Raw genomic sequence first — 24,301 nt, 5'->3', positions numbered from 1 at the left:
TCCGGTACTACTATGTTAGAGATCGCTCAAATAATCTTGGGCTTCCAGACTCGCCCCTTTCTTACCCTGAGGAGTTCCTGGTTCTTCTCCTCCAACTGGGCCTCATGCTGGCGCAATCTCTCCTCCACATTACCATGGCGTTCCTCAGCCTGCGCAAGAGTAAAAAAAAAAAAAAACATCAAAAACATTAATTCTTCCTAATACTTTGCTGGGTTAGTGGCTGAGTAAATTACATTCTCTACAAACTATAACCTTTATCTACAGATTAGACTTCGACGTCTCTTGTAGTGGTCAGTGATCCTTGAGGAGGTTGAAGGATGAAACCTGAAGTCCTTCAAAAGGATCCACTGGTACTTATACTCATCTACTTGTACTTAAACAAGCTAACATGATGTCACCTTCTGAAAATAATTTCCTTTGTTTTTTTTTTTTTTTTTTAAATAAAAGTGATTGAAATTGATAGTAAATATCAATAATCAGAGGTGGGTAGCAATACGTTACATTTACTCCATTACATTTACTTGAGTAACTTTTTGAGAAAAATGCACTTCTAAGAGTAGTTTTACCAAGCCATACTTTTTACATGAGTAGATCTGTGAAGAAACACTAATCTTACTCTGCTACTTCCTCTTTATTCTACATATTAGATTTTACTTTTTTTTTTTTTTTGCCAGAGATTCCAACAGTGGCTCAACCAGTTTCACCAATGAAACGTCGCAAAAATAATCACATGATTCCATTATACCAATCTTGCTTGCAATTAACCTTGCCGTTCTATGAACACACCAGCCAGTTCAATCATACGGCGTCTTTAAACCACCGTAGAATAAAATATGCATTTTACATAACTGTCAACATGACTGAGAAGTGCGGATTTTAATCTCTCAGTTTTATTTGGAACCAAATGACCACAGAAAACCGTAGATATGATCCTTTTAGTTTCATAATAGGGAGGGCACTTATGCTCTTTGGACGGATAATGCTTCATTTCTGTCGATTTTTTTCTGAATTCAGTTTTATTTTTTTTATTTCTTTGGCTTAATGTGATTATGTAATATATTATAGTACAATATAATAATAACAGTTCACATAGATAACTGTGCTGATACCATTGTTTGAAAAAACAAACAAACAAACAAACATCTTAAGCAGTTACTCACAATGTTACTCATTACTTGAATTTTTTTTTTTCACCAAATCCTTTTTTACTTGGACTTGGGTACATTTTTTTGATGACTACTTTTACTTGAGTAATATTTTTGAAGAAACGCTACTCTTACTTGAGTAATATTCTTGGCTATTCTACCCACCTCTGTCAATAATTCAACAAATGGTTACATTTTTTGTTTTTCTTGATAGGTCCTAAAAAATGACTTAGGCCATTGTTTTAAGAAGGCGTTGATATGGTATTGATCTACATGAATCCAAAAAGAGGCTTGTCGGACTCGTAGTTAAGATGCAGACGTTCAGGACAAAGCTAACTAAAACAAATAAGTGAGTATAAGTGGTATAAAAATAAAATGTATTGGCAACACATGCATCTCTGTGTTGATACATTTCAATTATTGTCGAATATCGTTTTGTGGTAAAGTGTCTAAATTCAATTAGTAGGGTCTTTTCTGGTCTAAAACCAAATCCGCTGGCACTTCCTGTTTGTGTTAGCATTGCTGTGTGCTTCAGGTAAAAAGTGTTGATACCAGCTAGAGAGAACTCAAGTGAATAAAAACAAAGGGTATCTTAGGACAAGAATATAGGCTAAACATGAACACGTATAAATTTATTCTGGTACCTCACCTAACCAAGCACTTCTTATGCAACAGAATAAAATGCCTTCTTGTTCTTTAAAAATTTGTTGACAATCTAAATATTGCGCATGCATTGCTGGCCTGGTTAAAATGAGTATCAGAACAGTTTTTAGGTTTGTGGACACAAGCCAGAATTATAATACTTGTATGGGCTGTTATTTGTGGCATCAGAAACAATCTGAATTTCAAAACCGAATCGGAACTTATGAATTTTATATTTCAACTATTTGAATGAAGAATTTCAAACATTATGGGTTATTGTTATAGGGTACCTTTTGGACTTAACAGAGCAGGCACGAACAGACTGGACATTTTGTGCTAAAGCTAGCCCTCAGACTAGCTTTGCTAGCATAATAGCTAACATGACTTTGGATACTTGATGAGAAATTTGTAATTTTACAAATTAACCTTTTGAAATAATTCATTAATTTCATTGATATATAGCTTTAACAGAGTGGGCACATTATGACCAATCACACTAAACGTACTTCATAAAACGACGAAATCTGATTTTTCCATTTTTTAGAAATTAAATTTGCTAACTACAGTTTAATTTCCCGCCACTTGTGTGTTGTTATCGCGGAAGAGTGATGTAATCTATAAATGGGGAATTTTCTTGAAGGGACAATAACACAACTTCAGAGTGGACAGTGACAATAGGGACGAACAGAACTTCTTTTTTGAAAATTTTAAAAACACATTTTAATCCCCCCCAAAAAACACATGATAAAAGATAGTTTATCCAGGACAATAAAATCATCACTATTTTGAGTTTTTTTTCTCCTACTTATACAGTATTAGTTATATTATAGAGTGAATTTGAATGAAACACACTGGGGACATAGCAAAATTCCATAACTATTAAAAATAAAAATAAAAATAAAAAAAAACTTAGGCGACTGTATCCTTGAATTTATAATAGACCGCAATTAACAATACACACAAAAAATAAAAATCTGAATGAGTAACTGTCCGACTTTAGTGAAAATACAGCTTCATTTTAATTTTGGACACAAATGGCACCCTGTTTAAAAAAATAATAATAATAACCCATATCTGAATCATGTAATTTGAACTTGTATTGGTATATTTTTAATTGTCGTACTTAAAACTGAAAATGAATCATTTGATTTGAAATGTGCAATTTATACACACGGAAAATTCAACTTTATTTTTCATATTCAGGCCTCACAATACAAATTCAGATTGAAATATGCAAATTCAACATTTAAAATTCAGATTCACATACAGGTACTTGGGGGAAAAGCAATCCCATGACTGGTAAAGATTTACATTTGGCCTATCAGCACATACAGTACGTTTTTGATCAAGTGACATCCCCTTCTTGAGCAAATAAAACACGCTTTACAAGTTTTTCATGTCATATCATAAGGAAGAGATGATAACGGAACTTGGACGTGCGATTTGGATTTTGTCACGTCTTGTAGGCGTAGTTTGGGCAATGCTCTCCTGAGCTGCAGATTCAACTCTGAAATCACAGATTTGCTGTCCTCCATAGAAAAAATTGCTTTCAAAGAAGAAATTCAAAGGTTTTTTTTTTTTTTTTCTAATTTGGGGTTTTTGTTTTTATGAATTATTTTTTTTAAGATCATCATTTCTTGACGCTTTGCCAAGCTGCACATACGAGACATAAAGATATCCAAACCACACATCCGTGCAAGTGTGTAATTGTGTGTAGAGTGCGTTTTATTCACTTAGGATTTAGCATGTACATGCTCAAAAGGGGAATGTGTTACGCGACCAAAAACAAATGTACAAATTGGCTGAGAAGATATCTTTGTTACCAGTAATTGATTGCATTTCTCGAAGTACCCGCATGTATATAAAAAAAAAATAGAATTTCGCTACTTTAATTTTTATTTCTTAACCTGCAACATGAAGCAATTATCAGAGAATCCCAAAATTTGAAAAATAAGGTCCTAATGAACGCTTTTTATCATATTTGTAAAAAGAAATGTCAAATATGTGTAATAAGCGTTTTTTTTCTCATGGAACCTGCAGATGCATGTGTTGACTTGCTTTCATCATTTTTATTTTCAAAAAGAAATGTTAAAATTCTGAATTACTCTCAAAATCATACATTTTAGGTGTATCAAATGTGATACATTTGGCAATAAAGGGTTAAAATGAATTTGTATCATGAGTCCTGAATGTGAAATAATAAAGGAGTCAAAATTTTCAGGAAGGTTTATAACGAATTTTGATTCAAATAAAATGGTATGGTATGCTACTATTCAAGTGAAAAATTTCAAATTCAAGTTTAGCATTTCAGATTCAGTTTAGAAGTTCAGATCGAGTTTCTGATGGTACAAATATCAGCCCATCGACTTGACTCTCCTAAATAAGTTGAACTACCTTTTGAGTCTTAGAGCCTTTAGAGCCACATGGAACACACTAAAGGTAGGAGAAGGAAGTGATAAAGGCAAAGGCATGAAGACCACACATAATAGTGGCATGTGGCAGCAGAGATTAATGTGTATGTGTATATTTTAGGGTTAAAACACAATTTCACGAAATTGGTGCCCATTCAATAATGAACGATGACAATATTTCCATCATAGATTTCACCTTATTGCCTCAGGTAGGATATTAAATTAGCAAGGCCTGCAGTACATGAAATAGTGAAAACATTTAAAAACAGAACACTATTCATGGATAGTGTTTAAAACCAAAATTGCAGTGTTTATTTGGTGGATTTTCAAGAGATGACTTTTCAGTTATGAAACCATTTGCACTTTTTATTTTAGCAAATATAAAAATACTTCTTATGTGACAGTGTATGCTCACTGGTACCAGGACAGTTAAATGTGTGTAATCCAACATTGAAAATGGTAGCATCTTTTTTTTTTTAAATCCAAAAAAAAAAAATTACCAAGATTGCCAGCTTGCCAGTGCTACCCGACTTTAACTGCTACCTCAGGCGATCCCTAATAAAAAGGACATGTTGTCTATTTTTGCACATAAACTCACAATGTTTTGACGGAACACGGGCCCGATAAATAGGGGGCCTGCATTGTTGGCGAGGCCGTCAAAGCTGACCGAGTGGAATCACAGACAAAGAGCTTTTTTCGTTGAAAATTCTTGTGAATAAATGCTTGAATCCCCAAATTATTTAGAGATATGGACCTAAAACAGTCGATTATTGGTTAAAAGCAAAAGAAACTGTGCAGTTACCATTTATTTTACGTAAATATGTCGAAGTGCAATGCTAGTCTGTTAGTGAATGTAGCTAGCAGCAGCCTTATGTAAACAGATTTTCCGGTGAAAATTCTTGTGAACGAATGCTTAAATCCCTGAATTCTTTATAGATATGGACGGAAAACAGTCTCGATTCTTGGTTAAAAGCAAAAAAAAAATGCAGTTAGCATTTATTTTATGTAAATATGTCGGAATACAATGCTAGTCTGTTAGTGAATGTAGCTAGCGGCCACCTTATGTAAACAGAGCTTTTCCGGTGAAAATTCTTAAATGCTCAAATCCCCAAATTCTTTATAGATATGGATGTAAAAACATCTCAATTCTTGTTTAAAAGCAAATAAACGTGCAGTTGGCATTTATTTTACGTAAATATTGTGAACTATGATGCCAATGCCGTAGCGGCTAATTTCTCCCATTGATTTTCTTCACAACGTTTCAAAATGCATGCATGGTATGAAATAATATAATATTTACCTTGAATCCTCGAACAAATCACTCCTGAGACAATCCTCCCGTTTGTATGCGGTACAGCTTTCGTACTTTTTCAACAGAAATCCGGCGTTAGATCGCTGCGTGCGTGTTTATGAATAGCTCTTGATGTGGCCGGCCCCTTACTTGAATGCGAGGCGCAGTGCATGACCGGTCAGACCCGTCTATACCATTATGAGGTCTATGCTAGAAATTAAAGAATGGTTGATGTTTTCTTCTATTTATTTTGCACTTTAATAACAGCTGCTTTTTAGTTTTAGCCAATAAATCTTCAAATACTGTGAAAAAAAAATGCCTTTTTTTTCCTTCGTGTTGTACAGACAGGTAGCGAACCACATCAATGTAAACTACACAAATAAGGGCAATGCGCATTTAAAAAAAATAATAATAATAATAATCCCTTTTCATTCTTCACTTCCAGTTGACTTCCAGTGACTGTGGCGTCAATGGCCAACAGCAGGAGACTTAAACTGGGATTAAAACCGCGTGTTGCACTTCTTTGATTTTATGAATAAAAGGACTACGTGTTGTGACTCAGTGAAGTCCGATCTATCGACTTCAGTCAAGTACCCCCTGAGGTGACAGTGGGACTAACTCTTGTCTCCGTGGGCCAAAATATGAGCTTGAAAGCGTTTGGAAAATGGTTCAAGTTCAATTTAGCAAGAGTACCACACAGCAATGGTTTCAGGACATCTCAACAGTCAACAAAAAGTAAATTAAAAAGGGCTAATACCTTTGTGAGGGCAGCTACCCTTTGTGCTAGTTCAGCCTCCACTTCTGGCAGAGTCTCTGCTTTGCGGATAGTCTGTTGGAGCTTCTGCTCTGCTAGCTCCAGTTTCTCTTGGAGTTGCCTGTTTCTGTCTTCAGTCTAGGTAAAAGGGGAACATTCACAGCAATATTAAAGACTCTTAAACGGTAATTTAAACGGTAATTTCCTCATTTTATTCTGGTGATTCCATACTTTTTGTTAGGGCTTGTATGTAACCACTATGATAAGAGGACTTTAGGTTTGGGGCTGCAGCCATCGGTTATTGAGTAATCGATCAATCTTTGGATGACGTTGATCGATTATTCAAGTAATCGAATAACAAACATTGAATGCGTTCCAGAATAATTTTTGGAGATGTAAAACAAAGAAACAAATGTGTATGCTATGCAAGTGTGCATTAACATTTACTGCATGTTGACCTGCACGTCCATTGGTGCCAATATTGCACTTTCAAAAGAGGATTAAATGTGATTTGCCCAAAAAAATCTCTTTAAACTATACAGAATTGCATTTTCATTTCACAAGAGCAATAAATGCATTTAAAATTAAATTAAAATACCGAAGCTAAGCATCAAATGGTATAAAAATTAGGATTTAGGTAAAACAAAAAAAAAACAAAAACAAAAACAAAAAAAGGGAGTTTAAATGTCTAATTAAACAAATTGACATGAAATTTTGGTAGATCCTAATAAATTGCTATAGCATAATTATTTTGGCTTAAATGCTATAAAACTTTGTTTTACACTTATCTTCATAAGTCAATCAAACACAAAGTCTAAATATGCCTCTAATCTAAATTACAAATGCATAAACAATAGAGAGGTGTGACAAAATATCGAAATCGTGATGTATCGTGATACTTTGCGTCCCAAAAGGTTATCGATACGTTCATGCCAAGAATCGAGATATTGTTTAAACCCCTTCAGACCCGCATTGTTTCAACTGGGCAAAAAAAAAAAAAATAAATAAATACAATTCTGCGCTGATTTTTACTTTATTCAAACACCAGAAGAAAATAATAAAAGCTAAAAATAATTTTTGGGTCGGGGATATTTCATGCTTTTAATAGTTATTTGTAATCTTAATGTTAATTTGTTTTTAATGAGAAATGAGCACTTTACGGTCTCTTTTTTGAAGTTGCAGTTGGTCAGCCATTTGCAAAGAGCCAAAAATAGCAAATACGGCGTTCCAAACCTCATGATTTGATTTCGATGAGTAAAATTTCATCCAATCATCTCACAGAAGTGGCAATAACAACTAAATTCAGTGTATTTATTGGTTTTGCGACGCAAACGCAAGTTGCGACCAAAATCTTCCAACATACTAGCATCTTCGTTAACTCTCTGCTCGACGCCCAATCCATTAGGACCGTGAAGGGAGAATCATTCAATCCGATTTTCGGGGCATTTACAGGTCACTCTCTTGTCAATTTAGGGCATTTACAGACCAATTCCTGTCGCGTTTGAACTCACTGCCTATTCATTTCCTGTTCTATAACCCAAAATCAACAGGAAGCGGTCCATAAAATGCACCACAATCAACAGGAAGTGACTGAAAAATCAACAAGTAATGACACAAAGTGGCTCAAAATGACCTCGTGGCCTGGCACTGGCTGCCATTGACAGCCACAGTAGTGGGAAGGGCCCGTTTGAAGTGGGAGGAGTTTATTCACTGCCACCCTCCCAGTTCAAATGGATTGGACGTCTACTAGTGATAAACTTACAGCAGAAAAATGAAGATAGCTTATTTTTCAGTTTATTAGTTATGTAGAATGATTTCCTGAGCAATGTAATGATAATCATTGTTTTGCCATATCGTGAGATCACCGTTATCATGAGCTTTGCATCACAAATCGCATCGTACTCTTCCTAAAGGTCTCCTCCCAATAAATAAACATATGAGCTCAAACAAAAACAAACCCCTATGTTGGCCTGAACAGGGAGCAGCTGGATTCAGCATAGATGAGTTATATTCACTGTTGCCACCAGAGGGCAGTGCCCCCCCCCCCCAAAAAAACTGCATCACTTTCAAAACAAACCAGTTCAAAGGCACTCTAATTAAACGAATTATCAAAACTGAATTTGAAGCTTTTTTCCTCATCGAATTAATCGATTAATCGTTACAGCACTATTTAAGTAGTTTTTTTTTTTCTCGGTGTACAGTCAGGTTTTTCATAGAGGGCCTGCTGTCACTGAGAAAATATGACTAATTCATTATCATATCCAGTATTGAAACAATAAAGATGGAATGCAGGTTGGTAGAAAACCTTTACATCAAACAATTTAAAGTTCAAACCTAATCGTATGCAGTAAGGATGCAACAAATGGAAAAGCCTTGGCTTTAGCCACAAATTAAAAATTAGGAAACCTAGCACCCAAAAATAACTACGTGAAAAAAACAAATTAAATTGGATCATTTAGTGCACTTTGACACATGTTTTTAGATCGGTTTCCTAGTTTTTGCACTAAAATTTAATGTCATTTGTTTTGTTTTATATATCTACACATTTTATTTATTTGACTTGTGTATGCAAATGTCTTCCAACAATCTACAATCCCAGGAGGCTCAAGATATTGTTTGAAAGTTGATGATTCTGAAACCCTTGCTTTATTAACCTATGACACCAAGGCGGCTAGTTCAAATGGATGAAGGCAAGAGCAAAGCATATGCTACAAGCTTGCAAGAAGATAGCGAATGCATCGCAGCAGGCAGGTTTCCCCCCCGCATATGAACACTCCGCAATGCCCTCAACTGCGACCCATAGCAACTATAATAATGGGTGAAGGCTAGGTTAAAATTGAAAACAGTGCCGACGCAAAAACCAAAATGAAGTCTGTCAGCTAAGTTTTTTTTTTTGCAACAACAAAAGCACATGAACAGGGCACACTCCTAACTATTGCTGCAACGATTAATCAATTAACTCGAGTAATTCAAATGGAAATAAGCTTTGACTCAAATTTTGCTGTTTTGAAGATTCGTTTGCTTAGTGTTGTAATGGTTTGTTTTTAAAGTGTTTGTATTTAGTTTTATTAATTTGGGTGGAGACACTGCCCTCTAGTGGCAACCGTGAATATAACTCATTTAACATGCTTGAATGTTGTTGCTCCCTTTTAAGATTAACATGAGGTAAGTTTTTGTTTGAGCTAATATGTTCTTTATGCATTCGTAATTTAGTTTATTTTAGCAGTTTTTGAGGGAATATGTGATTGAACGATTTGTTAAGAGCGTTGAAAAAAATTGAGCATTTTTATAGCATTTTAGCTCATGGACTTTTGCTATGCAAGTTAACCAAATGTTCTCTTGTTGTACTTTGATCCTCATTTATTTTTTAAAACCGTTTGAGGCTTAACTCAAGTGTTTTATTTTTAAATGAAAGAGCAATTCTGCAGAATTTGAAGAAACACTCAGTAATTTTATTTTGTATGCATTTAATGGTCTTTTGAAAGTGCAATCTTAGCAAACCTTTGTTTTATATATCCTTAAATGTATTCTGCAACGCATTAAATGTTTCTAATCCGATTATTCGAACTAACAAGTTGATGGATTAATCGAATACTAAAATAATCGATAGCTGCAGCCCTACTCCTAACTACCAATTAGCAAGTAGTAAGGATTATCTTTCCCCGAGCACATTTAGACAGGACAATAGAAGGATAAAAATGAAAAATTTTATTTAGTTTCACAATAAATCACCTTTCATTCAGCATAAATTTCCTTTAAACTTTTTGGCCTTACATGCGATGATTTCTACAGATTCTCGGTAAGTTTTTATTATATAAAGGACCGTAGATGATTAAATCCCTGAATTCCTTGAAATTGTTTTCAACTTTTCGACTATTTGCTCACACACTTGTTCACAAAGACGTGAACCTGCCCCTATCTTTGCTTGTGAATGACCTAGCAGTTTAAGGAAGATCTTGGACATCCACCAGTTCCCAATCAGCCAGTTCACCTATGGCATTCCTAAAATGTTTTCAGTATTTTTTGCCACCTGTCCCATTCATTTCAATTTGGGCTGTACATTTATCACTCCGTACTTACATGCCGGTGTATCCATATACAAAAACGCGCCTAATACCAAATGGCTTCACCTGAACAGTTGTACACTATACCTAAGTAATAGACAGGCTTTCCCCATGACTTGTCACGTTTTTAAAAATTAGCCCAGGTTTCACTATTCCTGCCAAGTTATGTAAACCTTATGCACATACTTACATACTTGTAATTGGCTAACTTACTTGTCTAAAAAGGGATTCCTTGTTAGCCACTTCATTCTCCAGCTTGTCATTCAGGTCGTGGACGGAGGTCGCTTCCCGCTGAGCCGCTAGGTACCGCTTCTCCAGAGTGGTGATCCTCTCCTCCATATCCTCCTTCTGAGCCATAGACTATAAAAGCACAAATCCAAGCCTGGTTGCCAAAAAATTTTTTTTAAAAAAAGAATAAAGTAAAATAAATTACTAGGGATGTTCCAATCCGATCGCGCCATTTTTCAGAGGACCGGAATTTGGTGAAAAGGATCAGATTTTGAATTTTAAAAAATACATTTATGTTTTTCTGCTTCATGCCCGTACAGCATCTAACCCTTCCTCCTGTTGCTTTTCTTGGCCACCAATGCAGCTGGTGACTGTTTGGTACTTAAAATTAACAATGATTGACAGGTTTGTAGCTTTGATCTGGCGAGGGAGGGCTTGGTAGCGCTACAATCAAAGGCACAAATGTATTAAACATCATTTAGTCAATTTTCGTTGCCAAGAGGCTGTTCTCAGCGCAAGGGCTTGAGGGAATTTGATTGGACTCACTGAATGAATCATTGAATAAAGACAATAATTTTTCTACGTTATTCTTGTTCAACAATTCCACGTTATGAAGGCTGGATGAAGGATGACTGTGTAGGATAGTGGTTAGTAGAGGCGTGCAAAATTTCCGAATCTTAGATTATTCGCGATTCGGCCGTGGAAGATTCGAGAACGATTCACAAACATCCAAATTCCGTTTATTGAATTATACCAGGTAAAGCGGAAGTAAAACACAGTAGGCGCGGTCTTTGGGACGCAATGAGGAACGGACCGAGAGTAAATATCATGTTCAACTCATGCCGCTAGATAAGAAAACAATCATACCTGAATGCGGCCGACAGCCACTACAAACTCAGTAACTCAGTACTTGGTATTAGCAGATTCTCAAAATCAGGTGCCTCTGGTGAAAAACATGCGATCGGGACATCCCTAAAAACTACCTTAATTGTGATTTCTGTTGATTTGAAATGACAAAATAAGATTGCACTACTAACACAGGCAGAATTATCTGTAAATATTTTTTTCCTGGATATTCAATTCGGAAAAGTTTCACCGCTGCCGCATAATTTTCCTCGAGACAAAACAAATGGAAAACATGGGAGAGAGGAGGAAGTAAAGCTTCCCTTTGATTCTCAAGAGCACACCATTATTGTCAATTTCTCTTGAAAGCATAACTGCAGAATTCTAAAACTGTGTGTGTATTGGATTCGAGAGCGGACAATGTTTTTTAAAAATTGAATGAAAAAATAAATACATGGCTGGGGGTATAGAATGCAAATGTACTAAGGATACTCTACAAAACCTTAAGGAGACATTGCCCTTACTTCTCTGAGGTCTCTCTGTAATCTTGTATTCATGTCTTCAGACTTAATGAGGTCTTTTCTGGCCGTGTCCAGATCTTCCTCGAGCTCACTGATTCTGGATGCCATTGCAGCCATGCGCTCTTTCATTTGGCCTAGATCAGCAGTCTGACGGTCCACCACCTCCTGGAGTTCCCCAACCTTGCCGAAACTATGACCCGTCTCATCCTCTTGACTCAGTGAGCCGTCTGATGACCGCTGTAGATAAAGAATAACTTATATGTACTGCAGTGTTAAATCCTCAGGGCCTTATACATCTTCAAAGAAGGACTAAACATATTCTGGGACAATAACAATTTCATTAAATAAGTGCATCAACACATTTCCTTTTATTTGTGATCTAGTCATATCTATTGTCCAGTTCACATCAGCAACGAAGGGGTTACAATTCTGAAAGCATATCATCCAATCCGAATTGTCAAACTCTAACAAAACCAGAGAGCTGGCTCATATTATTGAAATGTTCACCGAAATTACGTTCGCTAAGTCGCTAACCGTAACCATTACATGTGCATTTGTCTTCTGTTTTCAGCATGCATGAGGTGTCAGTTGTAGATTTTTTTTCTATTTTTGGCATCGTTTGCAAATGCTATAAACCACCGATTTTGTCATCTTTAGCCTCAAGTTTGCGTTTTGAAGATGACTGCCAATGCTATATAGCAGGCTAAAGTGGTTCGTACATTGTCTTTTTCCATCAGCCTCAAAGTAGCAATGCTAACGTTTAACTATGTTTAATAAAGATGTGTTTTCTTATTTTATATTTCTGAACTTTAGTTCTATGGTGTGTTGATGATCAATAATCATCTGTTAAAAGGAACTGGAGCCTAATATGCAATCAATACGCACGTTTGCCGAGTGCACTTGCACTTGAACGCACAAATGTATGGACACACGGTGATAAATCACAGCCGGGAAAATGACTGACCCAATTTTTATTTACTGTGCGATTAATTGACTTATTGCATATTGCGACTGCCTTAATATTGATTATAACTTCAGGAATTTGAGGTAGGGCTAACTTATGTGTGTTGGTTGGAGGGTGATGGGTGAATGACTCAGTCACATTTGTTTATAATACAATTCGTAGATTCTTGTGCAGTGCCCCTCAGTTGTTGGAAGAATCACTAATCTCTGTTAGCCGATGCCAATGTCACTGAAGCTTGAGAACCTTTTCGTTTTCGTCCTTTTGCAGTCGCAAACATGTGCCTTGATCCCACCTCTCCCGTTGTGTTGTCGTATGCTTCGGACAGACTGTGTGGGGGTGAGGAATGGGTGAGGAATTAACCCACCTCTTTTTTATCTCCTAATCTTATGTACCCTATTTTCTGCACTATAAAGGCGCATCTAAAAGCCTTTAATTTTCTCAAAAGCCGATAGTGCGCCTTATAATCCGATGTGCCTTAAATATAGATCAGCAACAACTACTACTGCACCTTTGAATGTGGTGTGCCCTATATATGAAAACAGTTTTAAAATAGACCATTCATTGAAGGTGCGCCTTATAGTGCGGAAAATATGGTAGTTTAAATAACGTCACCATGTTGTTCAGGGCATTGTGGAATCCAGAGAATTTGCATATACAGTATATTAAAGGCATTGTGGAATTAGTCCTTGATAAAATGGAAAACCAACTAACCAGGAACAGTCACTGATGGCGCTCTTGGCCTCATATAGTGGTAGGGGTGGACCAGAAAACATGAAAAATTTGTGACCGAATTAAATTTTAGACCTCCCAAAAAAGTCCTGGCAAAAGACATTTCTGTCGATAACTCAGAGATTCAGCGCTCAATTGTTCTCAGCTTGTGCCCATGTTTTCAGCACTTATCTTCAAACCAGGCGCGTAGGTATCCATAGGGACGGTCAGGACATCATTCTTCCAACTTTTCAAGATGCTCAAATTGTCCCCACCAAATTTTAAGCAAACTTCCATCCATCCATCCATCCATTATCTTCCGCTTATTCCGGGGTCGGGTCGCGGGGGCAGCAGCTTCAGCAGGGAAGCCCAAACTTCCCTCTCCCCAGCCACTTCAGCCAGCTCCTCCGGCGGGATTCCAAGACGTTCCCAGGCCAGCCGAGCGACATAGTCTCTCCAGCGTGTCCTGGGTCGACCCCGGGGCCTCCCGCCGGTGGGACATGCCCGGAACACCTCTCCAGGGAGGCGTCCAGGAGGCATCCGAACCAGATGCCCGAGCCACCTCAACTGGCTCCTCTCAACGCGGAGGAGTAGCGGCTCGACACCAAGCCCCTCCCGGATGACCGAGCTTCTCACCCGATCTCTAAGGGAGAGCCCGGACACCCTGCGGAGGAAACTCATTTCGGCCGCTTGTATCCGGGATCTTGTTCTTTCGGTCACGACCCACAGCTCGTGACCATAGGTGAGGGTAGGAACGTAGATCGACCGGTAAATCGAGAGCTTCGCCTTTTGGCTCAGCTCCTTCTTCACCACAACGGACCGGTGCAGAGTCCGCATCACTGCAGACGCTGCACCGATCCGCCTGTCAATCTCCCGCTCCCTCCTACCCTCACTCGTGAACAAGACCCCAAGATACTTAAACTCCTCCACTTGGGGCAGGATCTCATCCCCGACCCGGAGAGGGCATGCCACCCTTTTCCGGCTGAGGACCATGGTCTCGGATTTGGAGGTGCTGATCTTCATCCCAACCGCTTCACACTCGGCTGCAAACCGCCCCAGTGAGTGTTGGAGGTCACGGCTTGATGAAGCCAACAGCACCACATCATCTGCAAAAAGCAGAGATGAGATGCTGAGGCCACCAAACCGGACCCCCTCAACGCTTCGGCTGCGCCTAGAAATTCTGTCCATAAAAATTATGAACAGAATCGGTGACAAAGGGCAGCCTTGGCGGAGTCCAATCCTCACTGGGAACGAATTCGACTTACTGCCGGCAATGCGGACCAGACTCTGACACCGGTCGTACAGGGACCGAACAGCCCTTACCAAGGGGCTCGGTACCCCGTACTCCCGGAGCACCCTCCACAGGACTCCCCTAGGCACACGGTCGAACGCCTTCTCCAAATCCACAAAACACATGTAGACTGGTTGAGCGAACTCCCAAGCACCCTCGAGGACCCTGCCGAGGGTGTAGAGCTGGTCCACTGTTCCACGGCCGGGACGAAAACCACACTGCTCCTCCTGAATCCGAGATTCGACTTCCCGACGGACCCTCCTCTCCAGCACCCCTGAATAGACTTTACCGGGGAGGCTGAGGAGTGTGATCCCTCTATAATTGGAACACACCCTCCGGTCCCCCTTTTTAAAAAGGGGGACCACCACCCCGGTCTGCCAATCCAGAGGCACTGTCCCCGATGTCCACGCGATGTTGTAGAGGCGTGTCAGCCATGACAGCCCTACAACATCCAGAGCCTTTAGGAACTCTGGGCGGATCTCATCTACCCCCGGGGCCTTGCCACCGAGGAGCTTACCAACCACCTCAGTGACTTCAACCCCAGAGATTGAAGAGCCCACCTCAGAGTCCCCAGACTCTGCTTCCTCAAAGGAAGGCGTGTCGGTGGAATTGAGGAGGGCCTCGAAGTATTCTCCCCACCGACTCACGACGTCCCGAGTCGAGGTCAGCAGTACACCATCTTCACTATACACAGTGTTAATGGTGCACTGCTTTCCTCTCCTCAGACGCCGGATGGTGGACCAGAATTTCCTCGAAGCCGTCCGGAAGTCGTTTTCCATGGCCTCACCGAACTCCTCCCATGTCCGAGTTTTTGCCTCGGCGACCGCCGAAGCCGCAGTCCGCTTGGTCAGCCGGTACCTGTCAGCTGCCTCCGGAGTCCCACAGGCCAAAAAGGCCCGATAGGCCTCCTTCTTCAGCTTGACGGCATCCCTTACCCCAGGTGTCCACCAGCGGGTTCGGGGATTGCCGCCACGACAGGCACCAACCACCTTACGGCCACAGCTCCGATCGGCTGCCTCAACAATGGAGGTGCGGAACATGGTCCACTCGGACTCAATGTCCCCCACCTCCCCCGGGACAAGGGAGAAGTTCTGCCGGAGGTGGGTGTTGAAGCCCTTTCTGACAGGGGATTCTGCCAGACGTTCCCAGCAGACCCTCACAATACGTTTGGGCCTGCCAGGTCTGACCAGCATCTTCCCCCACCATCGGAGCCAACACACCACCAGGTGGTGATCAGTTGACAGCTCCGCCCCTCTCTTCACCCGAGTGTCCAAAACATGCGGTCGCAAGTCCGATGACACGATCACAAAGTCGATCATCGAACTGCGGCCTAGGGTGTCCTGGTGCCAAGTGCACATATGGACACCCTTATGTTTGAACATGGTGTTCGTTATGGACAATCCGTGACGAGCACAGAAGTCCAATAACAGAACACCGCTCGGGTTCTGATCGGGGGGGCCGTTCCTCCCAATCACGCCCCTCCAGGTCTCACTGTCATTGCCCACGTGAGCGTTGAAGTCCCCCAGCAGAACGAGGGAGTCCCCAGAGGGGGCACTCTCCAGCACACCCTCCAAGGACTCCAAAAAGGGTGGGTACTCTGAACTGCTGTTTGGTGCATAAGCACAAACAACAGTCAGGACCCGTCCCCCCACCCGAAGGCAGAGGGAGGCTACCCTCTCGTCTACTGGGGTAAACCTCAGCGTACAGGCACCAAGCCGGGGGGCAATAAGTATGCCCACACCTGCTCGGCGCCTCTCACCGTGGGCAACTCCAGAGTGGAAGAGGGTCCAACCCCTCTCGAGAGGACTGGTATCGGAACCCAAACTGTGTGTGGAGGAGAGTCCAACTATATCTAGTTGGAACTTCTCTGCCTCACACACCAGCTCGGGCTCCTTCCCCGCCAGAGAGGTGACATTCCATGTCCCAAGAGTTAGCTTCTGTAGCCGGGGGTCGGACCGCCAAGGCCCCCGCCTTTGGCTGCCGCCCAAATTGCTACGCACCCGACCCCTTTGGCCCTTCCCACAGGTGGTGAGCCCATGGGAAGGCGGACCCACGTTGCCTTTTAGGGCTGTGCCCGGCCGGACCCCATGGGAAAAGGCCCGGCCACCAGACGCTCGCCTTCGAGCCCCACCCCCAGGCCTGGCTCCAGAGGAGGGCCCCGGTAACCCGCGTCCGGGCAAGGGAAACTTGGATCCTGTAATTTTCTCCATCATAAGGGGTCTTGTGAGCCATTCTTTGTCTGGCCCCTCACCCAGGACCTGTTTGCCATGGGTGACCCTGCCAGGGGCTTAAAGCCCCCAGACAACATAGCTCCTAGGATCATTGGGACACGCAAACCCCTCCACCACGATAAGGTGATGACTTATATTATTTGCATTATACAATGAGTTTAGTTATATGGATGATTTAGATTGTCTTACCATATGTTATAAGGATAGAATTGACTTTTGTTGAATTGTTTTTTTTTTTTGGGGGGGGGGGGGCTAGCAGCAGCAACCACTGTAAGTAATGTAAAAAGACCTCAATGTTGTGGAGGTGGTGAACAAGCCACTAATTTTGAAAGACCGATCTTTATCAGAGTTAGCATAACATTAAACTGTGTGAATTTGGTAACATGAAAACCCGAGTAGGAAACTGCTTAGAGAGAAGTGTCCTACTGTATGTGTTTTCTACTATTAACGTTAACAAAACTGAGAAATGTAGTGAACTGAGGTATACCCCCTTCTCCCCAAATTTCACTTTCATTTTATTTCTGTGGTCCTAAAGCAGCTCAAAGGAGCTTTCATTTTTTGGGGGTTTGACTGTGCTTGTGGACAAAAGCAGTGTTTTACCTGAAGGAGTGCTCCATTTTTTATTTTTGTTATTCCTTGACTAAGACGTTTTTTCAGTTATATTTAATTTCTTTATTTAGACAGATAATGCTGAGTGGTCTTAAGACAAATGTTTTTTGGGGTTTTTTTGCATTTCTGCATGGTTTAGAGATTATTGAAAAGGTAATATAATTTATGTTCAACGATTGCAATTTAAATTTACTAATAAAATCCAGACATTCATTCTGGAAGTTTTCAAAATGTTTCTTTAATAGTTTTTGAAAACAAAGGTTTAATCGAACAGTGTGTAACCTGATCCAATACAAATGAAAGTTAGTATAAGTCAATACAGGTTTTGCATTTAGCCTATCAATTAATTAGGTTCATATTCGTGAGAAATGTAGCCCTGAACCCCCACCACCCAATCTGTTTGGTCTTATTAATGTCCCGTCCCCAGCAAAAAGTTTACATGCGGGTTATGCTATTATATCGTCCCTACTAATGTTGAGACCAAACATATGCCCTTGCTTCAAACATATTTCATGTATTGAGAAACAAATCATCCAAATAACCGGACAGTGCCTTTAAATTAACCCAACATATGGCTGACGCTTGTCACACAATGACTTTCTTATATGCTTCTTTTCTTAAAATGTGCTGCTGAATAAACTCACCTTCCCATTAGTGCTCGGTGTATTTTCTGAGTTGTGGTTGACTTCACTAGTTCCATCTGCCAATCCCCTCTTCTGGCAGCTCTGCTCCCTGAAGTAAGCCAACTATAGAGATAGAGTTCATTAACACCAAGGTAAGTAATTCATTTGTCAGTTGTATTTTTTTCCAGTGACAGGCGCAAAAAAAAAAAATATATATATATATATATATATATATATATGCCCTAGGCTTCTAGGGCATGCGGGGGGGGGGGGGGGGGGCATGTCTCAGGAACAAAAGATGACTGTAGCATTAAGTGCTTCATCATGGAACAGAGATAAAATCTAGGGCAGTTCGACATCCTCAAGGGCTTTTGTCAATCTTAATCCCATTCAACAGGAAGAATTCAAGACATGTCTATCCTTGAAATGGATGTGCACATATCTAGAAGAGTGGTAGCGGGCCACATTTCTAAAATGTTACATGAATAAACAATTACAATTAATACATTTTAAACCAAAACTCAAAGCAGTTAACATAAAGCCCACACATACAGTGCTTGCCAAAAGTATTGGCACCCCTGCAAATCTGTCAGATAATGCTCAATTTCTCCTAGATTGCAATTATAAATGCTTTGGTAGTAATGTCTTCATATATTGTGTTTGCAATGAAAAAACAAACAAGAGAATGGGGAAAAAAATATTCATTATCATTTTACACAAAACTCAAAAAATGTATTGGCACCCTTTGAAAAATCGTGTGATGTTTCTCTAATTCGTGTAATTAACAGCACCTGTTACTTACCTGTGGCAAATAAGAGGTGGTGGCAATAACCAAATCACACTTGCAGCCAGTTAAAATGGATTAAAGTTGACTCAACCTATTTCCTCCGTCCTTGTGTATACCACATTGAGTATGGAGAAAAGAAAGACGACCAAAGAACTGTCTGAGGACTTGAGAAGCAACATTGAGAGGAAGCATGGACAATATCAAGGCTACAAGTCCATCTCCAAAGACCTGAATGCTCCTGTGTCTACCGTGCGCAGTGTCATCAATAAGTGTAAAGCCCATGGCACTGTGGCTAACCTCCCAAGATGTGGACGGAAAAGAAAAATTGACGAGAAATTTCAACGAAAGATTGTGCGGATGGTGGATAAAGAACCTCGACTACCCTACATCCAAACAAGTTCAGGCTGTCCCGCAGTCCAAGGGTACAAGATTCTCAACCCGTACTATCGGTCGGCGTCTCAATGAAAAGGGACTCTATGGTAGGATACCCAGGAAGAACCCGCTTCTGACCCAAAGACATAAAAAAGCCAGGTTGGAGTTTGCCAAAACTTACGTTTTGGAAGAATGTTCTCTGGTCAGATGAGACAAAAGTACAGCTTTTTGGGATTAGGCATCAACCAGAGGTTGCGCTAGACTTTTTCGTTGTCTGTCATTTTGACTGACAGGGTCATAAAAATCCGGTCATAATCTATTTTTACCCGTCACTTAAATTTTTAAAATGATAATAATGACATATTCAATAGTATTTAGTTTTCATTCATTTTTAATTAATATTGTAATGCTTGCTTGGCGGCGAAAAATTAGACACGGAAGTCGTGGTATTTTTCTCCCTCTTTTTACTCTGCTTACCGCCAGCAACACCAACAAAACAACAACTCCGCCCCCAAAGAAAAAGAGACAAATATATACACAGGCGGCAATCTAGTCCACCAATTGGATGACGCGCTGGCACACCGGGTGCACCAATAAGAACCTCGCGTTGATGTGTCAATCACGGTGCCGCCGCCAGACCCCGGTGACGCTACAATATTCTGTCCGAACAAGCTTAACAGAATCCACACCGTGCCATCAAGCATATGAATATGTAACTTTTTCTCTGCAGTGACAAAAACAGCTGACTGTGGCCCCAGTAGGTAGGCTACATATGGAACAATGAAATTAACAGTTCACCTGCTGTGGCCTGAACGCAGTCTTCCTCCTGGTGCGCATGGACTTGAATTGCGTGCCCGCTTGTGCATAATCAAATGTCTCAAGTGGGATTCCTTCAAAGGCTATTGTCATGAGGTTTTGGACTTCTGCCTCGGACAGACGACTTAGTTCGGACACTCAGTTGCCTTGACATTTTTCCGAGTAAGGCCAACGACGTCATGCATTAAGAGAGACAATAGCTAATTAATATGCTCACTCGCCACCCCTGTGGTCTGGGTTGTGAATTGCAACCTGTCAAAATGACAGATGGACTTCAGTTTTTTCCATCACCGTTTTAAAAAAACGGTCAACGACGGAAAATATTCGGTTAACGCGACCCCTGGCATCAACATAAGAGTTTACAGGAAAAACAACGAGGCCTTCAAAGAAAAGAACACGGTCCCCACAGTCAAACCTAGCGGCGGTTCCCTGATGTTTTGGGATTTCTTTGTTGTCTCTGGCACTGGACTACTTGACCGTGCATGGCATTATGAAGTCTGAAGACAACCAACAAATTTTGCAGCATAATGTAGGGCTCAGTGTGAGAAAGCTGGGTCTCCCTCAGAGGTCGTGGGTCTTCCAGCATTACAACGACCCAAAACACACTTCAAAAAGCACTAGAGAATGGTTAGAGAGAAAGCAATGGAGACTTCTAAAGTGGCCAGCAATGAGTCCAGACCTGAATCCCATAGAACACCTGTGGAGGGATCTGAAAATGGCAGTTTGGAGAAGGCACCATTCAAATCTCAGAGACCTGGAGCAATTGGCCAAAGACGAATGGTCTAAAATTCCAGCAGAGCATTGTAAGAAACTCATTGATGGATACTGGAAGCGGTTGTTCGCAGTTAGTATAGGGCTGAGGGTGCCAATACTTTTGTCTGACCCATTTTTGGAGTTTTGTGTAAAATGATAATGATCTTTTTTTTCTTTCTCTTTTGTGTTTTTTCATTGCAAGCAAAATAAATAAAGATATTACTACCAAGGCATTTGTAATTGCAATCATTTTCTGGGAAAAATTGAGCATTATCTGACAGAAGTGCAGGGACGCCAATACTTCTGGCCAGCAGTGTACACATACAGTGGGGAGAACAAGTATTTGATACTCTGCCAATGGGAAAACCCATTGGCACTGTATCAAATACTTGTTCTCCCCACTGTACAGTACAAGTCTCTCTTAGCCAATTGGATACCATGAAGTTGCTAGGCAATAGCCAATGGCAGAGCAGCTATAAGTATGTTACATTCAGCAAACTCTGGGAGCTGTGAGTAGCAGCCCATTCTATATTTTTGCATCTAGTATCCTAAAATTTCTTTTGGAACAAGAGGCAATAATTTCCCGTTGAGGTGTGTCGTAACCTGAAAATTCTGTATGTAGAGACATTCGTCAGTAGAGGTACCACTGTAATTAGTTCTCTATTTCTTCCTAGTTGTTTGGGATTCAGTGAAAAAAAGGAAGAGTTCCAAGTATAAAGCTCATAAAAACGTCTTCCGGTAGGAAAAAGAAGGATGCAGTTTTCCCGTCGCCTTGAGACAAATATGTGAGTGGAGGTCAACTGCTTGAAGTGCTTTTGGTGATTGTGCAGTCCAGTTGCTTTTGGCTGTGTTGCTCGTAAAGTGGGCTAAACGACTTGTCCCTAGTCACTGCTATGCTAATGTTTCTTGGTAAAAATATGAAAGAACTGATAGCGTGAAACCAATTGTGCTGTAATCTAACAATAAGTATTGACAAATTATCTCACTTCTTTGTGTGACAAGGTCAGCTGTTCCTCCAAAGCACTGCATCTTTCCAAGGCGACTCGTAGTCTCTCCCTTACCTAGAAAAAATGATAGGCATATATAAAAATATAATGTACCGTTTAAATATTGTGAAGGTCTTTTCATCACACCCAATGCAGGCGTACAGTGGAACTTCATAGTAAAGCTCTGCAAAATTTCCTACCTTCTCATCAAGGGCTTTGTGGTGTTCAAAAAGTGACTTAAGGGCTTTGAGGACTTCGACTTCACTTGAGACTCCTGCAGGAGATTGAGCTTGTCGTTTCACCACCGTCATCCTCAGACTACGTTCATGACGAGAAACCAGGCACTCCAAGTGCTCCAAGAGGAGCTGCCCAAACCACCAGTAATTTGAGAACATGATAATTACATTGAATTACACAGGACAACATTACAATTAGAACTGCACCTAGATTATAGCAAATATAAATGACAGCACAACATTTTGTTTTGATAGCGTATATAAACAATGTTAGATCTTATAACTGTATCATGGGTTAGTTCAATGACAGCCAGGCATACTTAGGAAATACAAAAGTAAATTTAATCCTAAATAAAGGCCGTAAAAAACATTTGTTTCATATAATTTACATTCGAAAGCATTTCAACTGACCCGCGTGTTGTTTCTTTCAGCTTTCAGTTCTGCAATCTCCTCCTCCTTTTCTAGAAGCTGTTCCCGGCACATGTTCACCTCTTTTGTTAGTGCTGCAAACTCCTAGAACAAAACAAATGCAATAACGCCTTTGCAACAAACTCTCAAACCTCAAGTTGGTGTCAAAAACTAACATTTCGTTAGCCAAGACATTCTCATTAACTTCAGTGTGCATGCACAGGTCAAATGAATTGTCTTGTACAGTCTACTCCAATAATAACTCGGAAATAGTGCTGCAACGATGAATCGGTTAACTCCAATAATTTGATAAGAAAAAAGCTTTGAATCAAATTTTGCTGCTTCGAGGATTCGTTTAATTAGAGTGGCGTTGTAATGGTTTGTTTTGAAAGCGTTTGCATTTAGTTTTATTGATTTAGATGGACAAACTGTCCTTTAGTGGCAACAGGAAATATGACACAGCTCATCTAACATGGCTTATTCCAGGTGCTCCCTGTTCAGACTAACATAAGGTTCAAAGTTTTTGTTTGAGCTCATGTTTGGTTTATTCATTTGTCATTTATTAAGCAGTTTTTTGTGGGAAAATGTGTTTGAACGATTTGTTAAGAGCATTAAAAAAATGTTAGCATTTCATTTGCCTGGCACGGCCAGACTGTTCTCCCTGTATTTTTCAAACACTGAGAGAATAGTCTGGGACCCAGCCCATTAACGGCCTCTCGAGCAAGTAAAAAATCAATCGTCAAATCAGATTCGTTTATTTGCGTGACGTGTTCTTAACGAGCAACGCCACTCTTCCGCGTCGGAAGCAGTCTCCAAAACAACACAGATGGCGAACAGGGGAGCCGAGAATATGTTCCAATCCACGGTAAAATCAGTTTTAAATTACCAAAACACATCGACACAAGTCATTGACAACAGTCTGTCTCGCGCTAGCCATGTTGAATAAACTCCGCTCTCCTCGTATGTTTACTTCCGCGCGCAAGTCCCTCGTCGCATTTCTAACGTCACATCCGCCCGTTGCTGATTGGTCCACTCCGCTGTCTGTTTGCTGTGGCTTGCTCCGCCCTGGAAAGTTTGACAACAACGCAGCCATATTGGAAGCACGTCTGGCTCGCGTGACATTAAACTTTAACTTGCCAGTTCAATAAAGCGACAAACTTGTTACTAAGGGGAGGAACAGATACAGTGGGGAGAACAAGTATTTGATACACCGCCGATTTTGCTGGTTTTCCCACTTGCAAAGCATGTAGAGGTCTGTAATTTGTATCATAAGTTCTCTTCAACTGTGAGGGACGGAATCTAATACAAAAAAAACAGAATATCACGTTGTATGATTTTTAAATAATAAATTTGTATTTAATTGCATGAAATAAGTATTTGATACATCACAAAAATCGAACTTAATATTTGGTACAGAAACCTTTGTTTGCTATTATAGATACCAAACGTTTCCTGTAGTCCTTGACAAGGTTTGCACACACTGCAGCAGGGATTTTGGCCCACTCCTCCATGCAGATCTTCTCCAGAGCCTTCAGGTTTCGGGGCTGCTGCCGGGCAACACGGACTTTCAGCTCCCTCCATAGATTTTCTATCGGGTTCAGATCTGGTGACTGGCTAG

At 40.5% G+C, this 24,301-nt stretch overlaps 1 protein-coding gene across 9 annotated transcripts in view; it reads right to left on the bottom strand.

Annotated features, from left to right (window-relative positions):
- Positions 1-24,301, bottom strand: part of ppfia1 (PTPRF interacting protein alpha 1) — a 129,796-nt gene that overhangs the window by 72,820 nt on the left and 32,675 nt on the right. For all 9 annotated transcript variants that reach the window (XM_057838395.1, XM_057838406.1, XM_057838388.1 and 6 more), the window contains exons 3-10: positions 22,687-22,788; positions 22,240-22,404; positions 22,040-22,114; positions 18,347-18,448; positions 11,903-12,136; positions 10,521-10,667; positions 6,247-6,381; positions 66-149 (exon numbers count right to left, since the gene is read on the bottom strand). In XM_057838395.1, coding sequence (XP_057694378.1) covers positions 66-149; positions 6,247-6,381; positions 10,521-10,667; positions 11,903-12,136; positions 18,347-18,448; positions 22,040-22,114; positions 22,240-22,404; positions 22,687-22,788 — 1,044 coding nt within the window. The remainder of the gene's footprint in view (positions 1-65; positions 150-6,246; positions 6,382-10,520; positions 10,668-11,902; positions 12,137-18,346; positions 18,449-22,039; positions 22,115-22,239; positions 22,405-22,686; positions 22,789-24,301) is intronic.

Source organism: Corythoichthys intestinalis, chromosome 1 (genome assembly GCF_030265065.1).
Source record: "Corythoichthys intestinalis isolate RoL2023-P3 chromosome 1, ASM3026506v1, whole genome shotgun sequence".
Lineage (NCBI taxonomy): Eukaryota > Metazoa > Chordata > Actinopteri > Syngnathiformes > Syngnathidae > Corythoichthys > Corythoichthys intestinalis.
The sequence above is the reverse complement of the archived record's forward strand: the minus strand, read 5'-3'. Positions and strand labels throughout refer to the sequence as shown.